Source organism: Gossypium hirsutum, chromosome A08 (genome assembly GCF_007990345.1).
Source record: "Gossypium hirsutum isolate 1008001.06 chromosome A08, Gossypium_hirsutum_v2.1, whole genome shotgun sequence".
Lineage (NCBI taxonomy): Eukaryota > Viridiplantae > Streptophyta > Magnoliopsida > Malvales > Malvaceae > Gossypium > Gossypium hirsutum.
This window is the reverse complement of record NC_053431.1, coordinates 126,213,061-126,235,576: the sequence shown is the minus strand read 5'-3', so window position 1 is coordinate 126,235,576 and position 22,516 is coordinate 126,213,061. Positions and strand designations below refer to the sequence as shown.

General features: G+C 29.6%; 2 protein-coding genes across 3 annotated transcripts; one reads left to right on the top strand and one right to left on the bottom strand.

Moving 5' to 3' along the window:
• Positions 1-5,336: 5,336 nt before the first annotated feature.
• LOC121204763 (cytochrome P450 734A1) lies at positions 5,337-8,983 on the top strand. The gene is made up of 5 exons (XM_041075276.1): positions 5,337-5,794; positions 6,841-7,064; positions 7,166-7,413; positions 7,610-7,973; positions 8,157-8,983. The coding sequence occupies exons 1-5, from the start codon at positions 5,503-5,505 to the stop codon at positions 8,580-8,582; spliced, it is 1,554 nt and encodes a 517-aa protein (XP_040931210.1). The 5' UTR covers positions 5,337-5,502; the 3' UTR covers positions 8,583-8,983.
• Positions 8,984-18,961: 9,978 nt separating this feature from the next.
• On the bottom strand, positions 18,962-22,439 carry LOC121204762 (uncharacterized). 2 transcript variants are annotated; one of them, XM_041075274.1, is made up of 2 exons: positions 22,209-22,439; positions 18,962-20,263 (listed from the first exon to the last, which is right to left on the bottom strand). In XM_041075274.1, exon 2 carries the CDS (start codon positions 20,251-20,253, stop codon positions 19,231-19,233), a length of 1,023 nt encoding a protein of 340 aa, XP_040931208.1. In that variant the 5' UTR covers positions 20,254-20,263; positions 22,209-22,439; the 3' UTR covers positions 18,962-19,230. The 2 variants fall into 2 exon arrangements, with proteins under 2 accessions (XP_040931208.1, XP_040931209.1); XM_041075275.1 differs by having other exon boundaries at positions 18,962-20,272; positions 22,209-22,433.
• Positions 22,440-22,516: the final 77 nt, after the last annotated feature.

The following is a 22,516-nucleotide window of genomic DNA, read 5'->3' as shown; positions in this document are numbered from 1 at the left end:
AGATTAAGAAAGGAGCCTTTCTGTGGGTACCCCTAATGTTGGGTCCAAGTAAAACATATTTCCCTCACAAACCACAATTGTGAAACCCTAAAATAGACACCCTTGTTTCCCACGTGGACCGATTTAAGACTTACATCCCCAAACCCAATTGGTTTAATTGTAAAATTGGCCCTCGACTTATACAAATTTTTATTAGAAAGTGGCATCTAAACTATTAATTTTATCTCATTTACCCTAAATCACGATACTAGCTAATAAAAATGTGTCATGTGCCATGTTTTTATTGGATGCCGTATACTTTTGGACAAAGTAAGACAAAATTGAAAATTTAAGGGTTTCTTTCAACAACAAAAAAGGGTATCTAAGAGAAAAAAAAAAGATATGATTTGAGGACCAATCGTGAAATAAGTCAAACAAAAATATCGACTTTTAGAGATGATTGCAAAAACCAACTGTCCAAGTTCATCTTCCTTGTCTTATGTAAATATCCTAAAATATTAATTGACAATTGATGAAGCTTTAATTGAATGATAAATTTGAGATATCGAAAATTTTTGACATTTGAAATTGGAGTTTTAGAAACTAAACTATTGATGTAATGATGACTTTAAAAATTATGTATTAATTAAATACATTAATTGGACCTTTATTGTAACACCAATGAGAGAATGAATTTAAGAACAAGTTGGATGATTAATTAGTGCAGTGAGCTCATTAATTTGGTAACAATAGTTTTGCCAAATGGATATGAAATACATTCAATTATTATTCACAATTAATTATAGTGCTTGTGGGTCTCAATTTCTTCTCTTTTTTTAGGGTTCTTTTTCAATTTTTCTGACTTGATAACTACTCAATTCCCAATTTGATGAACTCAGTTCTTTTGTTTTTATTGCTTAAAATGCAACATAAATAATATATATTCACATAACCTATACATGCTCTTTTATATAATGGGATGTGTAAGGTTGACCTTATTTATTCAATCTGGAAGGTAGGGACAAAATCAGAAAATTTTTAAAGGGTTGAAATTAAATTATATATTTTTACGATAATAAAAATGTAATTTTATCATTTTAATATCTTATATTTTTATAATTTTGGAAGGCCTAAATGGAAGGTTTGGCCAGCCCCTTGGGTTCAAATTTGTTAGGGTTTGAATAAAATTATTAGACTCAAAAAATGAGTTTAAGTGAAAAAAGTTAATATGGGTCAGACTCAAACTCAAACATTCAAGGTCCGTGCTATTTACAAATATACAATACATTAAAAATCTAAATAAATGAAAAAAAATCAAATTATTAAATATTAAATTAAAAATAATATAAATATTTTTTAAAAATTAAAAAATAATATGGGTGGACCTAAAATGAGATTTGATTAGCTATTTACAAATATGAATGGGGTTAAACAAAATTTTAAGACCATATTTCAATCAACGCCAAAGTTAAAAAAAACATAAAAAGTGTTAATATCGAACTCAACCCAAACTTAATCTGATTTAACCCGTGAACAATGTGAAACCTCAAAATACAAATTAATGTGATCCATTTGAATTTTTTTTAAAAATCGAATAACTTGACAGCATAAATTGTTATATATACTTTTAAAGAATCAAAGATGAACATATATAGTAAATTATGTATAAAATATGTTTATGGTAAAAGAATATGTTTCTTTTTATTAACTAAAATATCTGATTTTTTTGTTATTAAATAAATCGATTTAATCCCTGTATTAATTATTAAAAAAATCAAATAAAATAAAGTTTTAATAAAATGAAAATTTAACATTTGTGTAAAATCATAAAAGCTTTTAATAACATTAACTTTATTAAAATTTGGTTTTATTTGATTGTTTTAAATAATTTAAAGACTAAATCAATCCATTTAATAATATAGGACTAATTTGATTCAATCCTTATAATAGAAGGACTTGTATGGAAATTTTACTTTTTTTTATTAAGTACACATACCCAATAAAGGGTTCACATGTGCAGATGTACTTATGCTTTACATGTGTATATATATATATCCTGTAATACTGTTACTATATAGTTCACAATGAACATGTGAAAGGGGTATACAATATGGATGATCAAAACGGTGAATGTGTTTGAAAGGTCCTTCTATTATAAATATTTGATTAAATTAGTCTTTTTATTGTTAAATAGATCAATTTAATCCTTACATTATTAAAAAGAATCAAATAAGGTCAAATTAGGATAAAGTTAACATTTACTCTTTAAAAAATATCACTTACAGTTTAACAAAGTAAATTTTTTTAAAGTTTTTATCGTTTTGTAAATAAAATCTTTTATTTTGGATTTGAACTACAATTGAAAAAAAAAATTTAAGATATTTTTTTAATACAGTTTGAACTAATTTGATTCGGTCCCAATAATATAGGGGCTTTTATAGTACTTTTTCCGACACCAAACTTGAATTTAACTTAAAATTTTAATTCAGTCCGTTCATATAATTAATCTTGGAAAATAATATTTATGGTTTAAAATCTCGTCAGTAATCGCTCGAACCGCTATGAAAGTTCATGTATCGTTGTTTAAAATAATATTTAAAAATTCGGTGCTGAAAAACTTTACCTTTACATGCCGGATAAACCGCTCGACTCGTAAATAGGTCTACTAATACGAGAAATAGATAAACCCTAAAAATAAATATACACCCAAGACACAGGTTGGCAATCGTTGGTTACAAGGGATTGACTTAAAAAATAAACAAGAAATCAAAGACATGCAGTGGGAAGCAAAAAAGGGCGGCTTTTTTTTCCCCAACAAACTAATCTTAAAAAACTTGAAAAAGTTTTTGTTTTTATTTATTTATTTATTTTTTAAAATTTTTTGCCTATGTGAGACAGGGAAGATATTGTTGTACTTTGTTCCTTTTTTTTTAATTCCTTGTTTCATGCCACTATTTCTGATTTTTTATTAAAAAATTATAATCATAAAATAAACACAGAAAATAATTATACGAAATTTTTTGAAATTATGCTAATGGTTCTAATAGAATCAAAGTCTGAGACCGAAAATATAAATTTTGTTTAAGGAGGTCGAAATAAAATTATAGAATTCGAGATGGGACGAGGTAGATAAAAATTTTGTATTGAAAATGTTTAAATTAAATTATTTGTTTTTCAAAGCCGTCGTGCAAAATTTTCATTTAACTAAAGGGAAAAAAGACTTGAATTAATTGAATGCTTTAATTTCTAGAAGGCCTTTGAACCCTAATTACGCTATTGACGAGAACCTGCACACATTTATATAACGTGGAATTCGAATATGAAATCTTAAAATTTTAGGGTCTCAATTTTGTTATGCAAATATCTTAGAAACCTCAAATGTATTAGATAGGGCGATACAAGAAATTTTATTTAAGATACTGAGATAAAGTTATATATAAAACCTTACAAGAAATGTATATTTCGTTGAACCAAAGTCGAAAAAGTTTAAACGAAATATATTGATTTTTAAGAAGAGCTACAAAGTAATTTTACTATTTAACTAAACGAGTCGATGCTCCTACTCGACTTTGGTTTTAATCATAATATTAGATGGCTCATCTTAAAAATAACAGCATGAAATTAACAAGTGTTAGATATAATAATAAGACAGATTATATTTTTAGAAAGAGAAATCAAATTTAAATTTTAAAAATAATATTATTAAAAAATAACTATGAATTTTAAAATGATTAATCTTCATAAATCATAATTAAGTTGCGATAATCAACCTTTTTATTTTGGAATAATAATAACAATGAGAAATCAAAAGAGAAGTTGAAGGTTTTGGCTTCAACTACATGTGATATGCTTTAACACTTTGGGTCTTCCTTGTACGGTATTAATTAATTAGTTTCCTTCATTTTGCCTTTTTGTGTTTTTTTTTCTTTATGAATTTATTTCAACAACAAAGGATGTTTATTTATATATCTTTTAATTATAAGTTCTGATAATATATTTCAACACACTCGAATCCATGTTTTACTGTATTGATAACAATGTTTATGCTAATCGAGCTAAGATTCACATTGGAACCTGAATTTTAAGGTTTTCAAAGAAATTTTAAGGTTTTCAAAGAAATATCAAGGACTAACTTGAACAAAAAAAATTTAAACCCTAATATGAGAGTAATTACAAAATTCAAGACCCAAATTAATTATCCGAGTTTTGTTAATTATTTAATTCAAGAAAATTTATTCTATAATAATATTTGATTAAAACCAAAATTTTAGTGATCATAATTCAAGAAAAAAAATGCATACATTATTTTAATTGAAAATTTAGTGGATCAAAGTGTAATTTTTAATTTGAATGTTTTAAATGTATTATTATAATAAATTAAAAATAAAGGGACATTCTTACAAAAAGAATGTACTTTCCAATACCTTGTTATTCGAAAAATATATATACTAGCATTAACTAAAATTTTACATCCAATGGTGGTAAAATTTTTATTTTAACTCTATTTATTGAAAGATGGACCAACCAAAGCTAATTCATTTTTATTTATTTATAATGTTTTGTGTAAAAATAAGATATCTTAAACATCATATAATAAAATATATGGATATCATATAATAGACAAATTACTATGTTTAAATGGAAAATGAAAAAATATGTATAGAAAGAAAATGGTTATATTTTATAGAAAGTCCTTGTACTGTACATTTTTGACAAATTTAGTTCTTCCACTATAATATCATCATTTCTAATCCACTCAAGATTTTAAAAAAACTTAATTAAATCCTGTATTTTTCTAAAATTCTCATTAAACCTCAATTTTTAATTTTTTTTATTTAAACCCTTTTCTAGAATTTCAATTAAACTCCATCATACCGAACTAAACCCAACAAAGAAACACCCACACAATACATTGTCCTTCTATAAAAGTGTTATGAAGGTCTTTATACTAAGAGTTGGATTACATTTTTTCTCCCTACTCAAAAAATGGGTAAATAAATCTTGGTACGTTAGATAAAAAACAAACAGATTCTTTTATTAAAAATTTCATTTATTTTTACTATTAAAAACAAGTCATTGTACGTCAACAAAAGGTACACGTGACATGCCACGTGTAATTATCTTGTTATTTTATCAATTACGCCAATTTTTAATAGTATGAATGAATGATATTTTTAACAGAAGTGACTTGTTTGCTTTTGATTTGACATACAAAAATTAATTTGCCCATTTTTTGAGTAAATGAGGGTAAAACACAATCTAATCTCTAGTATAGGGACTTTTATGGTAATTTTACCCAAGGTAACATTTGTTCATATTTATATTTATAAAATTAAAAAAAATACAAAATCCTCACGTTGATCCTTTATATGATTCCAATGGCGTCCCCTACGCCGTTGGCCTTGCCTTCCTTATAAAATCTCTTTTCTTCTTCTTCTTCTCTTTCTCCTATAGCCAACTCAAAGGTCACCCAAAAAAGCACACCAATCTCTCTCTCTCTCTCTCTCTTTTTCTCTTTTTTCCATGGAGGTAATGTTACAGTGGCCATCGAAGCTTGTTTTCATCACTTCCATGGCGTTACTCATGGTGGTGATGATGATGAAAGTGGTGGTGTTGTTATGGTGGAAACCAAAGAAGATCGAAAGCCATTTCTTAAAACAAGGGATTAAAGGTCCACCTTACCATTTCTTCATCGGCAATGTTAAAGAACTTGTGGGGATGATGTTGAAAGCTTCTGCAACTCCCATGCCTGATTTCTCTCATAATATTCTCCCAAGGGTCCTTTCTTTTTATCACCATTGGAAGAAAATCTATGGTAATTTTAATCAACTATTTCATTCACTTATATATATGTACTGTAATTCTATGTTTTTTCAAGGTGATTTAACACTTTGGGTTTTGATTATTATCATCAAAATTGATCGATTTCTTCAAAATTTTCACTTTTTTTTTCCCTGTATCCGAAGCTTGTTTTTCTTCTCTTTTCATCTATATATATAAACCTGCAGTGTTTTTGCACTTGTCTGTCACCTTGGTTTATATACATATGCATATATATATGTCATCTTTGTTTTGTTCTTTGTATTCTCTTTGAAGGTTCCTACACTATAAATCTATAAGCTTAATTTTCCTTTTGAATTAATGGCTTCAATTTTCTTAATTTTCTATCGTTTTTTTCCTCTTCTGCAAACTTTGTTCTTCCAACTCCAACTTCAAATTCCTTTTGTTGCAAAAAAAAAAAAAACACTTGTTTATTTGGGGAAAAAGAGAGAGTTAAATTATGGTTTTGATTGTTCAACTATGTTCAAATAAACGATTTTGTCTCTCTCTCCTCTTCTTTTTCTTTTTTTAATTATGCTTCTCAAAACGTATTTATACAGATGTTAAATTCCAAACTTGAGAATAGTTGTGGGACCAAAATCAGAATTTAACCAAAGAAAAACTTTCTTTTGTTTTATCACTTTTAACTCGTTTTTCTTATTATAAATCCAAATTTGAGCATAGTAGAAGGACCAAAACCATAATTTAACACAAAAAAAACTTGTTTAGTTCATCACTTTTAACTTGTTTTTCTTATTATACATCCAAGAGCATAGTTGAGGGACCAAAATCATAATTTAACCAAAAAATTTGTTTCATTTCATCACTTTTAACTCGTTTTTTTTATTTATTTTACCTCCAAATTAGACCATAATAGACGGACTAAAATCAAAATTTAACCAAAAAACCTTGTTTAATTTCTTTAGTATTAACTCGTTTTTCTTACTATATATCCAAATTTGAGCATAGTAAAAGGACCAAAATCATAATTTGACCCAACAAAACCTCATCAACTTTTTTAACTCCTTTTTTTTCTTGCAGGTACACCATTTATTGTCTGGTTCGGACCCACGGTTCGGGTCACAGTGTCGGATCCTGATCTGATAAAGGAAATCTTCATCTCCAAGTCCGAATTGTATGAAAAAAATGAAGCCCACCCTTTGATTAAACAGCTTGAAGGTGATGGCCTCCTTAGTCTAAAAGGTCAAAAATGGGCTCATCATCGCAAAATAATTACACCCACTTTCCATATGGAAAATCTCAAAGTAAGACTCCAATTTCAAAATGTTATCGATTACTCACCCAACTGAATCAACCTGTATTCCATTTTTAACTTAATGTTCCTTTCTCTTTCTTTTAATTGTAGTTGCTTGAGCCGGTAATGACACAACGAATGACCGATATGCTTGACAAATGGTCCGCAATGTCGGCCAATGGCTCTAGGGACGTTGAAATCGACGTCTGCGAGTGGTTTCAAACGCTTACGGAAGACATCATTACGCGTACCGTGTTCGGGACTAGTTACGAAGACGGGAAGGCTATTTTTTGTTTACAAGCTCAACAAATGGTACTCGCTGCCGAGACATTTCAGAAAGTGTTCATCCCTGGCTATAGGTAAAAACCAAATTAGGGGCAAACCAATAAATTTTTTAAGGCCAAAATGAAATTTTTTTCATTAATCAAAGGGCTAAAACGATCTAAGAGGGACTAAAATTGAAATTATACTATTTAACTCAGGGACAGCTTCTACCCCTAGACCAAATTCTCGAGTGCTTAAATTAGAATTTGAATTTTGATTCTTAAATTTTAGGTTTATGCCGACGAGACGAAATATAAGATGTTGGAAATTGGAGAAAGAAATTAGAAAATCGTTGATGAAACAGATCGAAAGTCGAACATCAGAGAATAGAAGAGGAGAGGACGGAGCAAAAGATTTGCTGGGATTAATGATCGAATCTTCGTATTCAAGTCCGGATATGAGTGTGGATGACATAATTGAAGAGTGCAAGAGTTTTTTCTTTGCAGGCAAACAAACCACGTCCAATTTGCTGACGTGGACAACTGTTTTGCTAGCAATGCACCCACAGTGGCAGGTGCAAGCACGTGATGAGGTGTTAAAGGTGTGTGGATCACGTGACTTACCCACCAAAGATGATGTTGTCAAATTTAAGACGGTATCGCCTCTCCCTCTTTCAATTCAAAAGACAAAATTTCATGTCTTTGTCTCTTTAAGCTAACAATGTTATTAGTGGGATTAAGATTTTTAAATTAAAAATATAAAAAATATATCTATCGATGGTAAATTTTAATTAACTAAAAAATATTTTTAATATTAAATTGTAAATTTTGGTGTGCAGTTGACTATGATATTAAATGAATCACTTCGGTTATATCCACCAACAATAGCCACAATAAGACGGGCCAAATCAGATGTTGAGCTTGGGGGTTACATGATTCCACGTGGGACTGAACTTTTAATACCAATCTTGGCCGTTCACCATGATCAAACCTTATGGGGCAATGATGCTAATGAGTTTAACCCTGGCCGATTTTCCGAAGGTGTGGCACGTGCAGCAAAACACCCGATCGGTTTCATCCCGTTTGGTCTTGGGGTTCGGACATGCATTGGACAAAACTTGGCCGTTTTACAAGCCAAGTTAGCCCTTTCAATTATACTTCAACGGTTTACCTTCCGATTGGCCCCAACTTACCAACATGCTCCAACAGTTCTCATGCTACTTTATCCACAATATGGAGCCCCAATCATCTTTCAACCTCGATGATTAAAGGGTCCTAATTATGTTGCTCGAACTCAAAGTTTAGTGTTCATTCTGAATATATATCTCACACGGGTATATTTAATTTACTAAATTTACATGTATTTAAATAATCACAAGAATTATCGAACACAAAGTTAAAAAGAAAAGAATTGGAGTAACATAGTACATCAATACATTTTTTGTGTAGTATTCATTCGTGTGTCTCACTTGAAACCCCATGATCACAGTTTTCTTACCAAAAAGAAGGTTTGGCGCGAAACTCTTTTTACCTGTTTAAGGTTAGGATTATTCGTCTAGTTTAATAAGTTGTGTATTCATCCATGTCCTGTTATTTCTCTCTTGTGTATTGATATGTATATTTTGTAACACAATTTTGTAATATTGCATTGCAATTGATGATTTTTTTTTTCAATTTTCAGCAAAATCTAATTATGAAAAGAAAATATTTCTTATTGTATTGTACAAAAATAATAATAATTGGCAATCAATAGAAGGTTTATTACAATTGATATAATTACTTACTATAATAAATTACTTTCAAAGAATAACTTAGAATTTAAGCATCCGCATTAACTTAATTTTTATTTGTAGTTTATCAATATAAAAGTTTCTCATAACTCAATAACTTTCATCACCAGAGCCAGAAATTATATGAAAAAGTTTAGGGTTTAGAGTCTAAGACCTCTTCTTGTCTACTGACTATGACTTAAGTTCAGTTTGACATAAAATTTGCTACATCCAAAGGGAGTTTTCCTGATAAAAGACTACCATTTACTCCCAAAAAGTTCAAATGAATGGATAACCTCACTATTAAATAGGTTTCTTTTTCTTAGTTTTAGGTGTAGATCTTGTAAATATTATCTCTAAGGATCTAATTTCAAGATCTTCAAAGGAAAAAAAAATTAAAAAAAATTGGAAAAGTTATATTGTAAGACCCAAACATTCTTTTTTAAGAGAAGGATTTTATGGGAAATGGTAAAAGATTTATGGGTTTCAAAGATCAAAGATGAAGTTTCCTAGTCATTTACAAAGAGTGTTCTTTTAAGTACAATTTGAAGTACCCAAGAAAAGCATGAAATTGTTCTTTTAAGCAAAGGTGACTGTAATCCAGCATGCAAATGCACTTTCTTTTTGGTAATAATAATATATAATTTGTTTTAATATTTGTCTTCTTTTACGGGGCTTAGTGGATTTGGGGTTTAATTAGATATAAATTGTATTGTTTTTGGGGATCTCCTCATGCACCTTAAAGGTCCTTTAATTAATTTCATTAAGAATCTTGATTTTTAAAATTAAATAAAATGAAAAATAAACAAGGGGTCTCTAATTAACGATTTTGATGGTCCCTAAGAATCATGTGGTTTTGGGTAGATTTCAATGGGACATGCCCTTCCAAGAAATTTCATATATTTATACTATGTTTTAAGTTAGAGAATATAAAATCTGAACTATTTGATGAATTTTGAATCACTCCGCTTTGAATGAAGTGAATTTTTTTTTTGAAAAAACGGATTAAAATCGAATCTCAAAATGTTAAAAGAGTTTAAAATAAAGTCAGGTAAAACCCGACTTGAACCTAGACCACACTTGAGATAATAAACACCCTAACCTTCAAATCATCACATATATGCTTTACTAACAATATGAATCGATTATAAATAATATTTATGTACTGTTTAGAAATAACCCAATCACATAAAACCAAATATAAATAATATTTTTATGTACTCTTTTCCCCATGATTTAATTAAAACCCAAATTATATAATTAATTATTAATTAAAAATAATCCCCTTCCTAATCCTACTCTTTAATTTTTTTAATCCTTCTTTAATTCTCCATTTGTGTTGTTTCTTAAGCATATGTTCCCCCCACCTTACTATAAGACAAATTTAACATTCTATTATATAATTTAAAAATTTTGTTAATTAATTATTAGTTTTTTCATTCTTTTTTTATGATGTTTGTCAGATTTTTAATATTTTTTTAATACTTTATTTTCTTAATTATCTTATTTATCTCTCTCTACCCCTCATTTTGATTTTGCATATGAGAGACCTCATATAATGAATAATTTAAAATATTTAACAATTTTCCCCTTCATTGTTCTATAATTAAAGAGTTAAGAGTTCGATTCACTGGGTATAGTTCAATTGGCATAAATGATGTTATAACAAGTTGGATGTTGTAAGTTTGAGCGCATCTAAGGGCATAATATCCTCTAATTTAATTAGTTAGGATTTAGGGAGGTTACGAGTAATTTAAGATGTCAGTTAAAACTCTTCTGCTAAATTCAGATTCATTGTAATACTAATTTTTTTATTACAAGACTACTAAGTGAGTGATTTTTTAATTTCAAAATGTTACATAATGAATTTAACAGAAGAATTTTAATGATATTTATAATTAAACCTCAATTTTAAAATCTAAACAGTAGATAGATTAAATTTCAAATGTACAAATAGTATAAGGACTTGGAACATATTTAACCTAAATATATATTTATGTGCATATATATTTTGATTTCCAATTGTTGATACAAGTAAAGGTACCACCCTAGCAATAAAATAAATTTTATAGATCATCCCTAGTAAACAGTTAATTTGTAGTGGCAAATGAATTAATTAAATGTAACCTTACCTTAGTTTAATTCCAATTTGTCTCCATTTATTGCATTTTAATTTTATATTTTATGCCAATGTAATTGAGCTGGCTTTTGATTTAATTGTGAACTTGTCTGGCTTCTCTTGGACCAAATAGCAAACACCTTCTGCCTTCCCATCTTGGGATGATTAATATAATTTGCCCGTTTTTATTTATATATATACATCCCCATCACCATGCCACCATCTCTCTCAATTACTCTATTATTTTATGTACGAGATTATAATCTATTATAATAAACGTGAATAATGGTGATAGAACGATCGTAAAGTAATAAGAAAAGAAAAAAAAATAAAAACACACAGATTTTACGTGAAAATTTTTTCGGAAAAAAATCATGGACAGAGGACGAGAAATTCACTAATGTTGAAAAACGAATGATACAATGAGAATTTCGACTACATCTATTTAAATGTTGAAAAAACCTTGATTTAATCAAAGTCAAATAGAAGAAGAATAGTTCTATACAGATTCAACTTGTATTGTATGGTTCAGCCCTCGGCTCTTCGCCTCCACAGATCCCTTATTTTGTATTTATTTTTTTAACAAGTGACGAGATTTGGATCATACAAACTCTAACATAATCCATATGTGAGATTTTTAAAAATATATATATATTTTTCTGGTATATTCTGCCATTTATATGATTGCTTGGGATTATTATTCATTCTTATTGTTATTAATTTTTTGGGTATTTGCCAGTTGTGATTCCTATGTTAATTATATTTTTTTATCTTAAATATAATAATGTGGAAAAGCTGGAAGCCCTCATGCTTACTAGAGGCAAAAGCAATGTTAGTGTTATTTTAACCTATAGGAAATAATAATTTTTTATACTATTAGCATTTTAATATAAGTTAGAGTTATTTATGAGTTGAGTCACTATTCTTAAAAAAGGTTTTATGCTCACGTTAGAATGATGTTTAGTTCTCGCATTAGATCTTTCTTGTTAAAACAGTTGACTACTATAGAAATTTGGCGTCACACAATTTTGTCAGAAGAACTTGATTTTATTGTCTCGCATAAGAATCACACCTAGCGAGCTTATCTACAAAATATATATTGAGAAGGGCTGCTAATGACATTCATCAATCTATCATGTTCGACAGGTCAATTCCAGTAATACCTTAGACTAATAGTCATCACACTATCACCTCATCAAGAGGGCTAGGGAACTTGATTTTAATTTTAATTTAATTCATATTTAGTATGAATTTAAACTTAATAACTTCTTATTTAATATCACGTTAAATTAATTTAATTTTACATCGGTATAAATAAATACTTCCTATGCAAGCCAGACAATTAATTTTAATTTTTTTAATGAAAAAATTATTTAACTGACTAGAATTGAAATCAATGTAATAGAAGTTATGAAAAAGATGGGGATACTTAAATATATACAAAGTAGAAGCACTGTCATATGATGGTCACATTTAAGATTTTGGGACCAAATTAAATGCCCCAAAATTCATTTTTTCCATTCTTTAAATAAGAATTGAGGAAGTGACAAACTGTCATTTGTCACAATTATTTTGGGGTTGCCTTCACTGTTTGCTCATTTCTATGTCATAGAAAGTAGCATTGCATGACATTGTCAATATTTAGTGTTGTTCGAAATTGAACTGTATTGGGTCGGATTAATTGTATTAGAAATCGATTGGTATATCAGTTTGAATAAAAAAATTGAACTGACTTTTGAGTAATTTGTTTAGAATTGATAAAAAAAGCTGAAAATTGAAACAAAAAGTCGATAGTTGAATCGGTTAAATTGATCCAACCAATTGAACTAAGAAAATATTCTAACGGATTTGATCATCGATACTATTTTTAAAACATTATGAATACCTCGCCACGCAAATTCATCCTATTTGACAATAGAGAAAGATCACTTTTTAAGAATAATTACATGAACCAAATAAACTAAAGTTGGATTTCTGTTCACCTAATTTTCATATGCCTAATTTCACTCAAACTTCAATTCTTTTGTTTTTTTTAAGACTAATCTGATTATAGGTTATTATTATATCTGTTCTTTTTGATAAATTACTTAAAACTACTCATATCCCTTCCCTAATATGAAATTTCCTATAGAAACTTAATTCGAATTATATATATATTATAAGTGTCAAACCAATCTAATTAAAAAAATAGCATATGGTTCCCAAAGATGTCACAATCCACCATTACTTTATATGGTTAAATTGCCTACATATTTATTATTTTACCTTCAATGTTTGTTGCAATTTAGCATGAAAAAAACATTGATGGAAGTGGTTCCTTTCCATGGGGACTTGCAAAAAAATAAAGAAAAGAAGTGAGAGGAAGAATCTAGTAAAGGGCCCAAAGGAAAAGAGAAAATGGTGTATATGATGGGGTGCACCATCACATGGGAGTAACAATGGTGATGAGAGGCAAATGAGACAATGGCAGAGGATTTGGTGAGCCCCATTAATGCACAACTTCCTTTTTTATTTGAGATGAAAGGGGTTGTTCAAGAATCCAACACGAATTGAAGAATTGATATGAACTTGTTTACTATTCTAGCAATAATTCAATAATGTATAAACAATAGAGCAATAATCTAAAACTATTTTGGTTATTATTACATAAATCAATAATTTTGTATTAAGAGATTCACCGACTCTAAGTAGATCTTTTAGTTGACCTCTTAGCAGGTATAGTAACTTTTTTTTTTATCTTATCTCCCAACTCATCTGTAAATTTAAGTGTTTAAAGAGATAATACGTTCACAATTTGAAAATGCCCCATCAAGTGCCTAATGAAGAAAACTGTACGCATTGTGCATTGTTGCATTATAGCATATAAATGCCTTATACCCTTATATGTCACTGAATTTATGTCCAACCATAAAATTATGGTTAAAATATATACTTTTAACAAAAAAATCATGCCTTATATTTTTTATTTATAATTTGACTTAAATTTAGTAAAAAATTAACAGCGATAACAGTTCAACCTAAATTTTAAATCCTGAAAAATAAAAAAATAGAAATTAAATGTCAAAATTTTTACTTTTATCTTAAAATTATAAAAAAAATTGATTGTTTAAAATTTGGTGTAGTAAAATGATTGTATTATTAAAATAAAATGATAACTTATTTAAATATGAATGATGCATGAAATAATAAAATAGTTTAGATTGATAGTTCATAGTCAGACTGTCTTAAAATTGAAGTATATATAGGTAACCAAAGGAATGACACCTCAGGAAATATGCTGCCCATTTCAGTGACAAACCCACCTGTGCCATTTTCTTTTCTTTAATGCTTCCTCAACTATATACTTTTTTTCTACCCCAATATCAGATTTTATTTTGGTTAAAATATGCCTACAGTCCTTGTACTTTTCAAAAATTAGGAATTTAGTTCCTATACTTATATTTTCAGGAATTTAGTCCTTTCATTTTTTAGATTTCAAAATTTAATTCCAACTGTAAACCCTGTTTTTGTTGTTGTTGTTGTTGTTGTTGTTGAATTCAAGTTAATTAGAACATCTTTTTTTAATTACATGGCTATCAAGTGAGATTTTTTATTCCAAAATGTTACAGCAACAAGTTTTACAAAAAATTAAATTAACAATGTTAATAGTTAAACTTAAATTTTGAAAATTAAAAAGTATAGAGATTAAATTCATAAAAGTTATAAGTATAAGGATTAAATTCTTAATTTCTAAAAAGTACAGGGACTATAAACACATCTTAACCTTTTATTTTTCCTTAATGAATGTATATTTATGGGCCTGGATTAGACATTTTTTAGAGGTTGGGTGTGGGTTTTTTGTTTTTTTAATAATTTGGTAAAAATAACTATTCCATCTCGCTTAGTTTAGATGTTGAGCAAACTAGTTTCTATTAAGAAATTAGAGTAATTTTATCTCTGTTAATTTCGAAAGCGAGTAACTAAAAACTATTAGTCACTGAGTTAATTTTTGTTGTCTATTGTAGATAATTTGATTGGTATCATAACAAATTTAGCCCTTGATGTTTGTATATTTTGTGTAAATGTTAACAAAATGTGTAAATGTTGCGGGTTAAGTTTATTAAACCATGACCAAATTGGTAGAGTGTGTAAATGTTTGGGGCTAAATTTGTTAAATTAATACCAAATTGATAGAATTTGTAAACTTTAAGGACTAAATTACCAAAGAAAATATGTACAATTGATGAAAAACATTAACGCTATGATTAATCGTCATTATTTACTCACTTTCAAAATTGACAAAGATTAAATTACTCCAATTCTTGATAGATACCAATTTACTTAATATCAAAATTGAGAAAAAAATTTTTGTACCAAATTATTTATATATGTTGATACATAAAAGGGTTAATGGAGTTCAAGATGATTCACCCACTCCAGAGTAAGGACGAGCAGAGAGTCATACAATAATTGAACTTATCATTTCTAATCCTCGTAAATTCAACTTTTTTTCGTGTTAATTCTATCAAATAATTTGATATGACTTACATTTTAAAACATGGGATTGTTTTCTATATACATATTAACATTTCTTGTATAATTAAACATTTTTTTACACATTAAAACAAGTGCTTTAGGAAGGACCAAATGAATTATAAATTTTAAAAAGTTAAAGTATAAATTTATTATTATACTAATTTATCACTTCACAATTTTGAAGGGACTAAATGAGAGATTTACCATATTAGGAGCCAAGGACCTGCCTACCCATTTAAAAAAAGAGAGAGAGAGAGAGAGAACACATGCCACGTCACTATGTGTTAAATCATAAATCCCATCAAATTATTTGAAAAGAAAATTGGTATTACAACTAAAAATACACATTTGGAAAAAGTAAAAAAAAATATAAATAATTAAATTATAATCGAGGGACTAAATATACCAAAAATACATAATATAAGGACTTTCCATATAATTTAAACGTTTAAATATTACATAATTAAGCAATTAATGGCGTTCTCAGATCATATTTTACTATCCGCTGGTAAAGAGAAAAACCAGAGAGTGAAAGCACAAAGAAACAATACGACCGGAATTAGGTGAATCACATTCTCTCCCGTCATGTCGTGGTGGCGATTGTAAGCAATTTCCTTTTTGTTAGTTCCAGTGATCGGATCACCGTACTCCGGTAAGCGATCGTTGTATGTCGTGGTGGCTTTGAGAAGTTGAGACGTTGCCATGGTAGACGGCGGCAAGTTGACGAAGCATTCGTCGGAGATCAGCCGATTAGTGTTTGATAATGACGATGATCTCTGCATATTCTTCACCGTTGATTAAAAAAAAAAGAAGAAGCGTGGATTGAATTGAAGAACAAAAGATCTTATACATGCATATATATATATTGTTCAAAGCCTGGATTTCAGCTGGAAATTGGAAACTGAAATTGGCATTGCTTCAAGAGCCAAGTAATGATAATTATAAATAATGGGTTAATTATACTATGCATCCCAAACTATTGCTTAAATTCTAAATTAATCCTTAAACTTTTAATTACTTAATTGGGTTATAAAAGTATTAGTATTGTACAACTTTGGCCTTGAATAATGTAGCATATCTAACATGTGGTCAAAATTTATGCATGTAGTTATCGTATTGACAACATGAATTAATTTAACGTGTTTTTAAGTAAAAGAAATTTAGTCACATTATTTGTTTTTGTTAAAAATTATTTAATAGAAATGACGTATTAAGACTCGAGATTAGATATGTCCGTGTGCCATGTCACTTGCCTAAGCATAAAGTACGAGGTTCAAAGTTAGCTTAGCCCAACTTATTTTATACTTTTGTAATATATTTTATTTTATTTTTAGATATTATGTAATTTATATCACATAAAGTTAAATATATAGTAATAGAATTCTATGTAAACATTAAAAAATAAGTTAAGTTGTTTAAATTTAAAATTTTAATAAAAAATCATCTAAAATATTAAGTTAAAAATAATATAGTCGGGCCTAAGACGGTATTGAGTTAGTCATTTACAAATTTGAATAAGCTTAGGTAAATTTTTAAGCCGAATTAAATTTAGGTAAGCATAAAATATACTAATATCATACATAAACCCAAACCAAATCTTATCCAACCCATGTATATCTCTACTTTAGATTTAAATCGACATTTAATGCTTAAATTGATGTCGGGTTGATGCAAAGACTTTAACTAATACAAATGTAGTACTTTGAAGATTTAATTAAAACGATTTATGATTTTAGAAAACAATTTAAAATTCGAGATTGAGTTTGAGTACTTAAGGTGGAATTAACCCATGATTACAAGTTGTAGATTTTTTTATTTATTTGCATGTTTTTTCAACGGTTACGGTATTTCGCTTACCTGAAAAGCAGCTTGGAATGGAATTAAAGGGCGCAACGCATGTGCATGTGATTCACAGAAACGTTTACCGCAAGGGATTTTCTTTCTTTTGGTACGAAAGGAGCTTGATTGTTACATTATTTCTCGATTAAATTCGATTCATGAATAAATCTTTCGTAATATTATTTTTTTCATCTATAAAATCTGAATTTGTGGTTATACTTTATTTGAGAGGAAGTCAACTTTTCCTAATAAAATTTTTAAAGTGTTATTCATATACCTCTTCACAGGCTAGTATTAAATATTATCTCTCAATTCTACCAAAAGTTTGAGTGTCTAAGGTTGTCTAAAAAGGTAGCGGGTTCGATAGAGTGGAGTACCTGGCCTAAGTGGTAAAATAGTAGCCCACAAATGACTTATATAGTGTAGAACACATATTTAAATCTTACTAAGCGTAGATTGATAAATTAATAAAAATAATAAATTTGATAATCATGGTTTCAAATTTGAGATTCCAGGTTTTTAAAAAAAAATAAAAAACTAAAACTATAAAATTATGAAAGTTCATAAAAATATCTTGAAAACTTAAAGTAACAAATTTATATATTTTTTGTGAAAGGTAGATTTATGTCTAAACTCAAAAGTCCATTTAAAATATGAAATTATTTGTATAAAAGAATGAGGCTTAAAAATGAGTTTTAGCTAAAAAAAAATTATTTAAAATATGATAGAGTTTGAATTTCAACATTCAAAATAAACTCGAGCTAACCTAGTCTGTTTTATATTTTTGTAAAATATTTTTATTTTATATATTACATAATTTATATCACATAAAATTAAATATAACATAATACAATATAAAGTAAAATTTAAAAAAAATCATTTAAAATATTAAATTAAAAATATAATATATCTTGAAAATATAATATAAGTAAACTTAAAATAAATTTAGGTAAAATTTTAGAATTGTATTTCGAGCTGAGTTAAGTTCAGGCAAACATAGAGTATACCAATATCATATATAAATCTAACAGTAAAAACACCATAAAAGCCTCTCTATTGCCCTATTTACTAAAAAATGAGCAAATTAATCTCTGTATATTAGATTAAAGAATAAATTGATATTTTTTGTTAAAAATTTCATCCACTCTTAGTGGTAAAAACTGACATGACTAATGAAATAACCAATCAATTTGCTCTTTAATTTAAAGTACAAAAATCAATTTACTCATTCTTTTTTAGTAAAATAGGTAAAATGCAATCTGACATTTAATACAATGACCTTTAAGATACTTTTATCCAAATCCGGCCCATATCCATGATATTTTTACTCGAACCCAGCCCACCAACACGGTAAAAGGAGTATTCATGATCGAATCTAGACCTGATGTCAATCAACACTTCATTTCAATGAAAATCTTTACGTGAATATCATAACAGTTCTCAAATGAACTAGAAACAATTATCCCTCAACTGCTGTTGAATGAGAAACAAATTATTACAGCCATGAAGACAAACAAAGCAAACAAGTACAAGATCTAGATTAATATGAACATGGAAAACACTTTGCGATTGAAACTCTGATGTTCGGACGATAAAAAAGATCCCTTACATGGCGCAGCCAAGAAATCAAACCACTGTCGCCTTACATGCCGCCACTGCAAGGAATGGTAGTCATTGTTGATTGTCAGGAGTTGTCCGTCTCCTCACACGCCGCCGCCGCCAAGAAAACGAACCACCATCTGAAGAAGACTCATCATTGTCCTCATCTCCAATGGATCCAGTTTCCCCATCATAGCTTTCTCCCCAGTGTCTTGTTGATCTCCTCCTAATACTCGATTGAGCTCTCGTCCTTGATGTGCCGGACCAGCTAGACCCTGGTCCAAATGCTCGAATGAGGAAAAAGACAGTAAGTAAACTTCCATCGTCGATTGGCAAGCTGTTGTCATCATCAGCCCTTTCCTCCCCAAATGAAGATTGCAGTGTGCTAAGCAAGTCCCCGAGGTCTCTCTGGCGTTCCAACCTCCTCCAATTTCGTTGTCGCTCAGGGTCAGCCTCTGATGGGCGCACAGCAGGGTGCTCGAGTCTTGCATGCTTCCTTAGGTCTTTATAAGCACCAGAGAAATTGCATGTTTCAGAGGAACAGCTTCTAGGTTTTGCATTCATGACTTGGCGAGCTCGCTCTACAACGACCCAATCTTTTATCTGACCACGACATAGAGGACACACTAATTTTGACAGCACTGGGTTCTCAAGTGAGACAATAGATGGGGTGGAGGGCCCTTCCTCGGTTCTTTGTTCCGACAAATCAGTAATAGTTAATTCTGGAGTTGCAGCCGCCGTTGGTGATACAGTTCTAGTTACAAGCTGAGCTTCTTCTAGTTGAGGATCTGGTGGTGTTGTTGCTGAGGCATCCGTAAATGACTTGCGAAACTGATCGAAACAGTTAGAGTGGCGATAACTTGTATCGCACATGTATGGACGGCAACCCTTCTCATGGGAAGAACATATGAGGAGAATTGCATTATGTGGATGCTCCATACAAACAGGGCACCTGGCTTCTTCCCATTCCTTTAGATTTTCCTTGATTTCTGAAGAGAGTTCCGGTGAAAATCGATGACTACAGCTGGAGCTATACGGTAAGGGAGATCTCTGATACCCATCGAAAGACACCGAACGCTCTCTTCTCTTTGGCATGTTGAAACCTCTAATGTACCAGCACAAAAGAAAAACATCAACATTAATTTTTACATGTTATACACAAAAGGATAATACTCAACAGAAAACGAAATGAGCTAAGGCACATATGAGTAGAATAAAAGAAAAAACAGAAACCCAAAGATACAATGTATAAGAATGGATTAAAAGAAACCTCACAAATATATCATAGATGATCAAGGGAAAAAAGAGGGAGGATATCATATATCTAAAATTAATCTTAACATTGTCTAAGGTCTAGCAATAGCAAATAGATGTCACACAAAACAAACTCTATGGGCCAAGTAGCCGACATTCAACGGCTCTATAAAAGGGAACTGATCTTGTTAGTTAAAATTGTAAAAGAGATTATTTTAAGACTCCATTACAATTAGATTTTAGAATAGTGACCACTCTCATGACATCATCCTTACAAGGCTAACATTGTAAGAACAAGACCCTAATAGGTAACAAGAAAGTCACCATTGGCTGCCAATGGCATAAACAACAAAATTAAGCTAACCTGATTTAAGACCAAGACATTAATGCCGGGCCAAGGTAATACCATTCCGATGAAAGATTATACTGAACATAATCTAATTTGCTCCCCCACATTAAAATCATTATTATATAGCAATGATAAATCAGGTCAAACATTAGTCTCCTACATAATTCGAGCAAAATTCCCCAACCATGGATAAATTATCAGAACTCCAATTGGAAACTAGAGCCAGGTTGGTTCAAGAAATAATCCTACACAACTAAAAATAGCCTAAACCACTTCGATTCAAATACAAACTCCCTTCCAATCCACTCTTCAAAGCATCATATGGCACCATATCTTCAGCTAACTAAAGATTCTTTACAACATCTTATTCCACATTTACCAGGCCTTAAACCAAATTCAGGAAATAGGTCTCTATTGCAAATTGTAGCTCAAAATCAATTTTTTTTAAAAATTAACATAATGCTGTTTTTCAAATTTGCTTCTCCGGGTCAGTCATACTACTGTCTTAAGACTAGAATAAGACCAAATATCCATAAACAAAGCCACGTCCAACATAAAACACAAAATGCCCATACGCCATTACATAGTCCAACATATCTTTATTTTCTGGCCAAACAAGTAACTCGACATGATATAGAACTTATCAATCCTCGGCACAGAAACTCAACAACAATGTTATCTGAAATACCCACCAATTATAACAATGAAAATTGAAAGAATTAACTTCACATTTCACATTATAAGAACTTCAATTGAACTCACCGGACACTATAGCTAGATTGGTTCACAAAAAAACCCTACATGATTTAAACAACTAAAATAGCCTAAACCACTTCCATTCAAATGCAAACTCTCCCTAACAATCCACTTTTGACAGCATTATATGGCACCATATCTTAAGCTAACTCAACATTCCTTGCAACATCTTATTCCTCATTCACCAGTCCTTAAACCAAATTCAGCAAATTGTAACTCCAAATCAATTTGAAAAACCTTAATGCTGTTTTCCATATGTTTGCTTATTTGGGTCAGTCATACTACTCTCTTTAAGACTAGAACAAGATCAAAAAATCCATAAACAAAGCACTGCCAACATGAAACCCCAAAATGCCCACAAAGTATCCGCCATTATATTTTCCAGCATCCCCCCCCCCTGGCAAGCAAGATTAACCCGACCGCTAGCACTGAAGATTTAAGGACTTTAGCTTCACATTTCACAGTATAAATTCTTCAATTACTAAATTTCCAGTACCAAAATTAACAAATAAAATTAACTTCGAATACAACCAAAAATATCAAGCTCAAAACCTCCCCCACCCCAAAAAAGCCTTTCACAGTTCAATTGAGAACCCGATCAAGGAATAACAAGATAGGATGCAAAATCAAACCATTCGAAACGCGAATTAAAACGAAAAATTAAGAGTTTTTTTTTGAATTAAGTAATTACCAGCTACTTCAACAAAGTGACTTCCGATTTGATTTGGAGGCTTATATTTATTCTTAAAACTAAATCCAATCTCTTTTTTTTTCGAAATTTAAGAACTAAAAGATTTCAAATTTGGGTAATTAGGGATTTGAAAAGGGGAAAAGAAATATAGGCAAACATCTCTTTCGAGAGCCTTTCGAGTTCACTTTTTTTGGTTTGGGCTCTCGAAAGTCGATAAATACGAAATTAAATATGTCGGCTCTTAAAAATTAAAAATAAATAAATGTTCAAAAATAATAATAAATAAACCTTATAATTGGTTTTTTTGT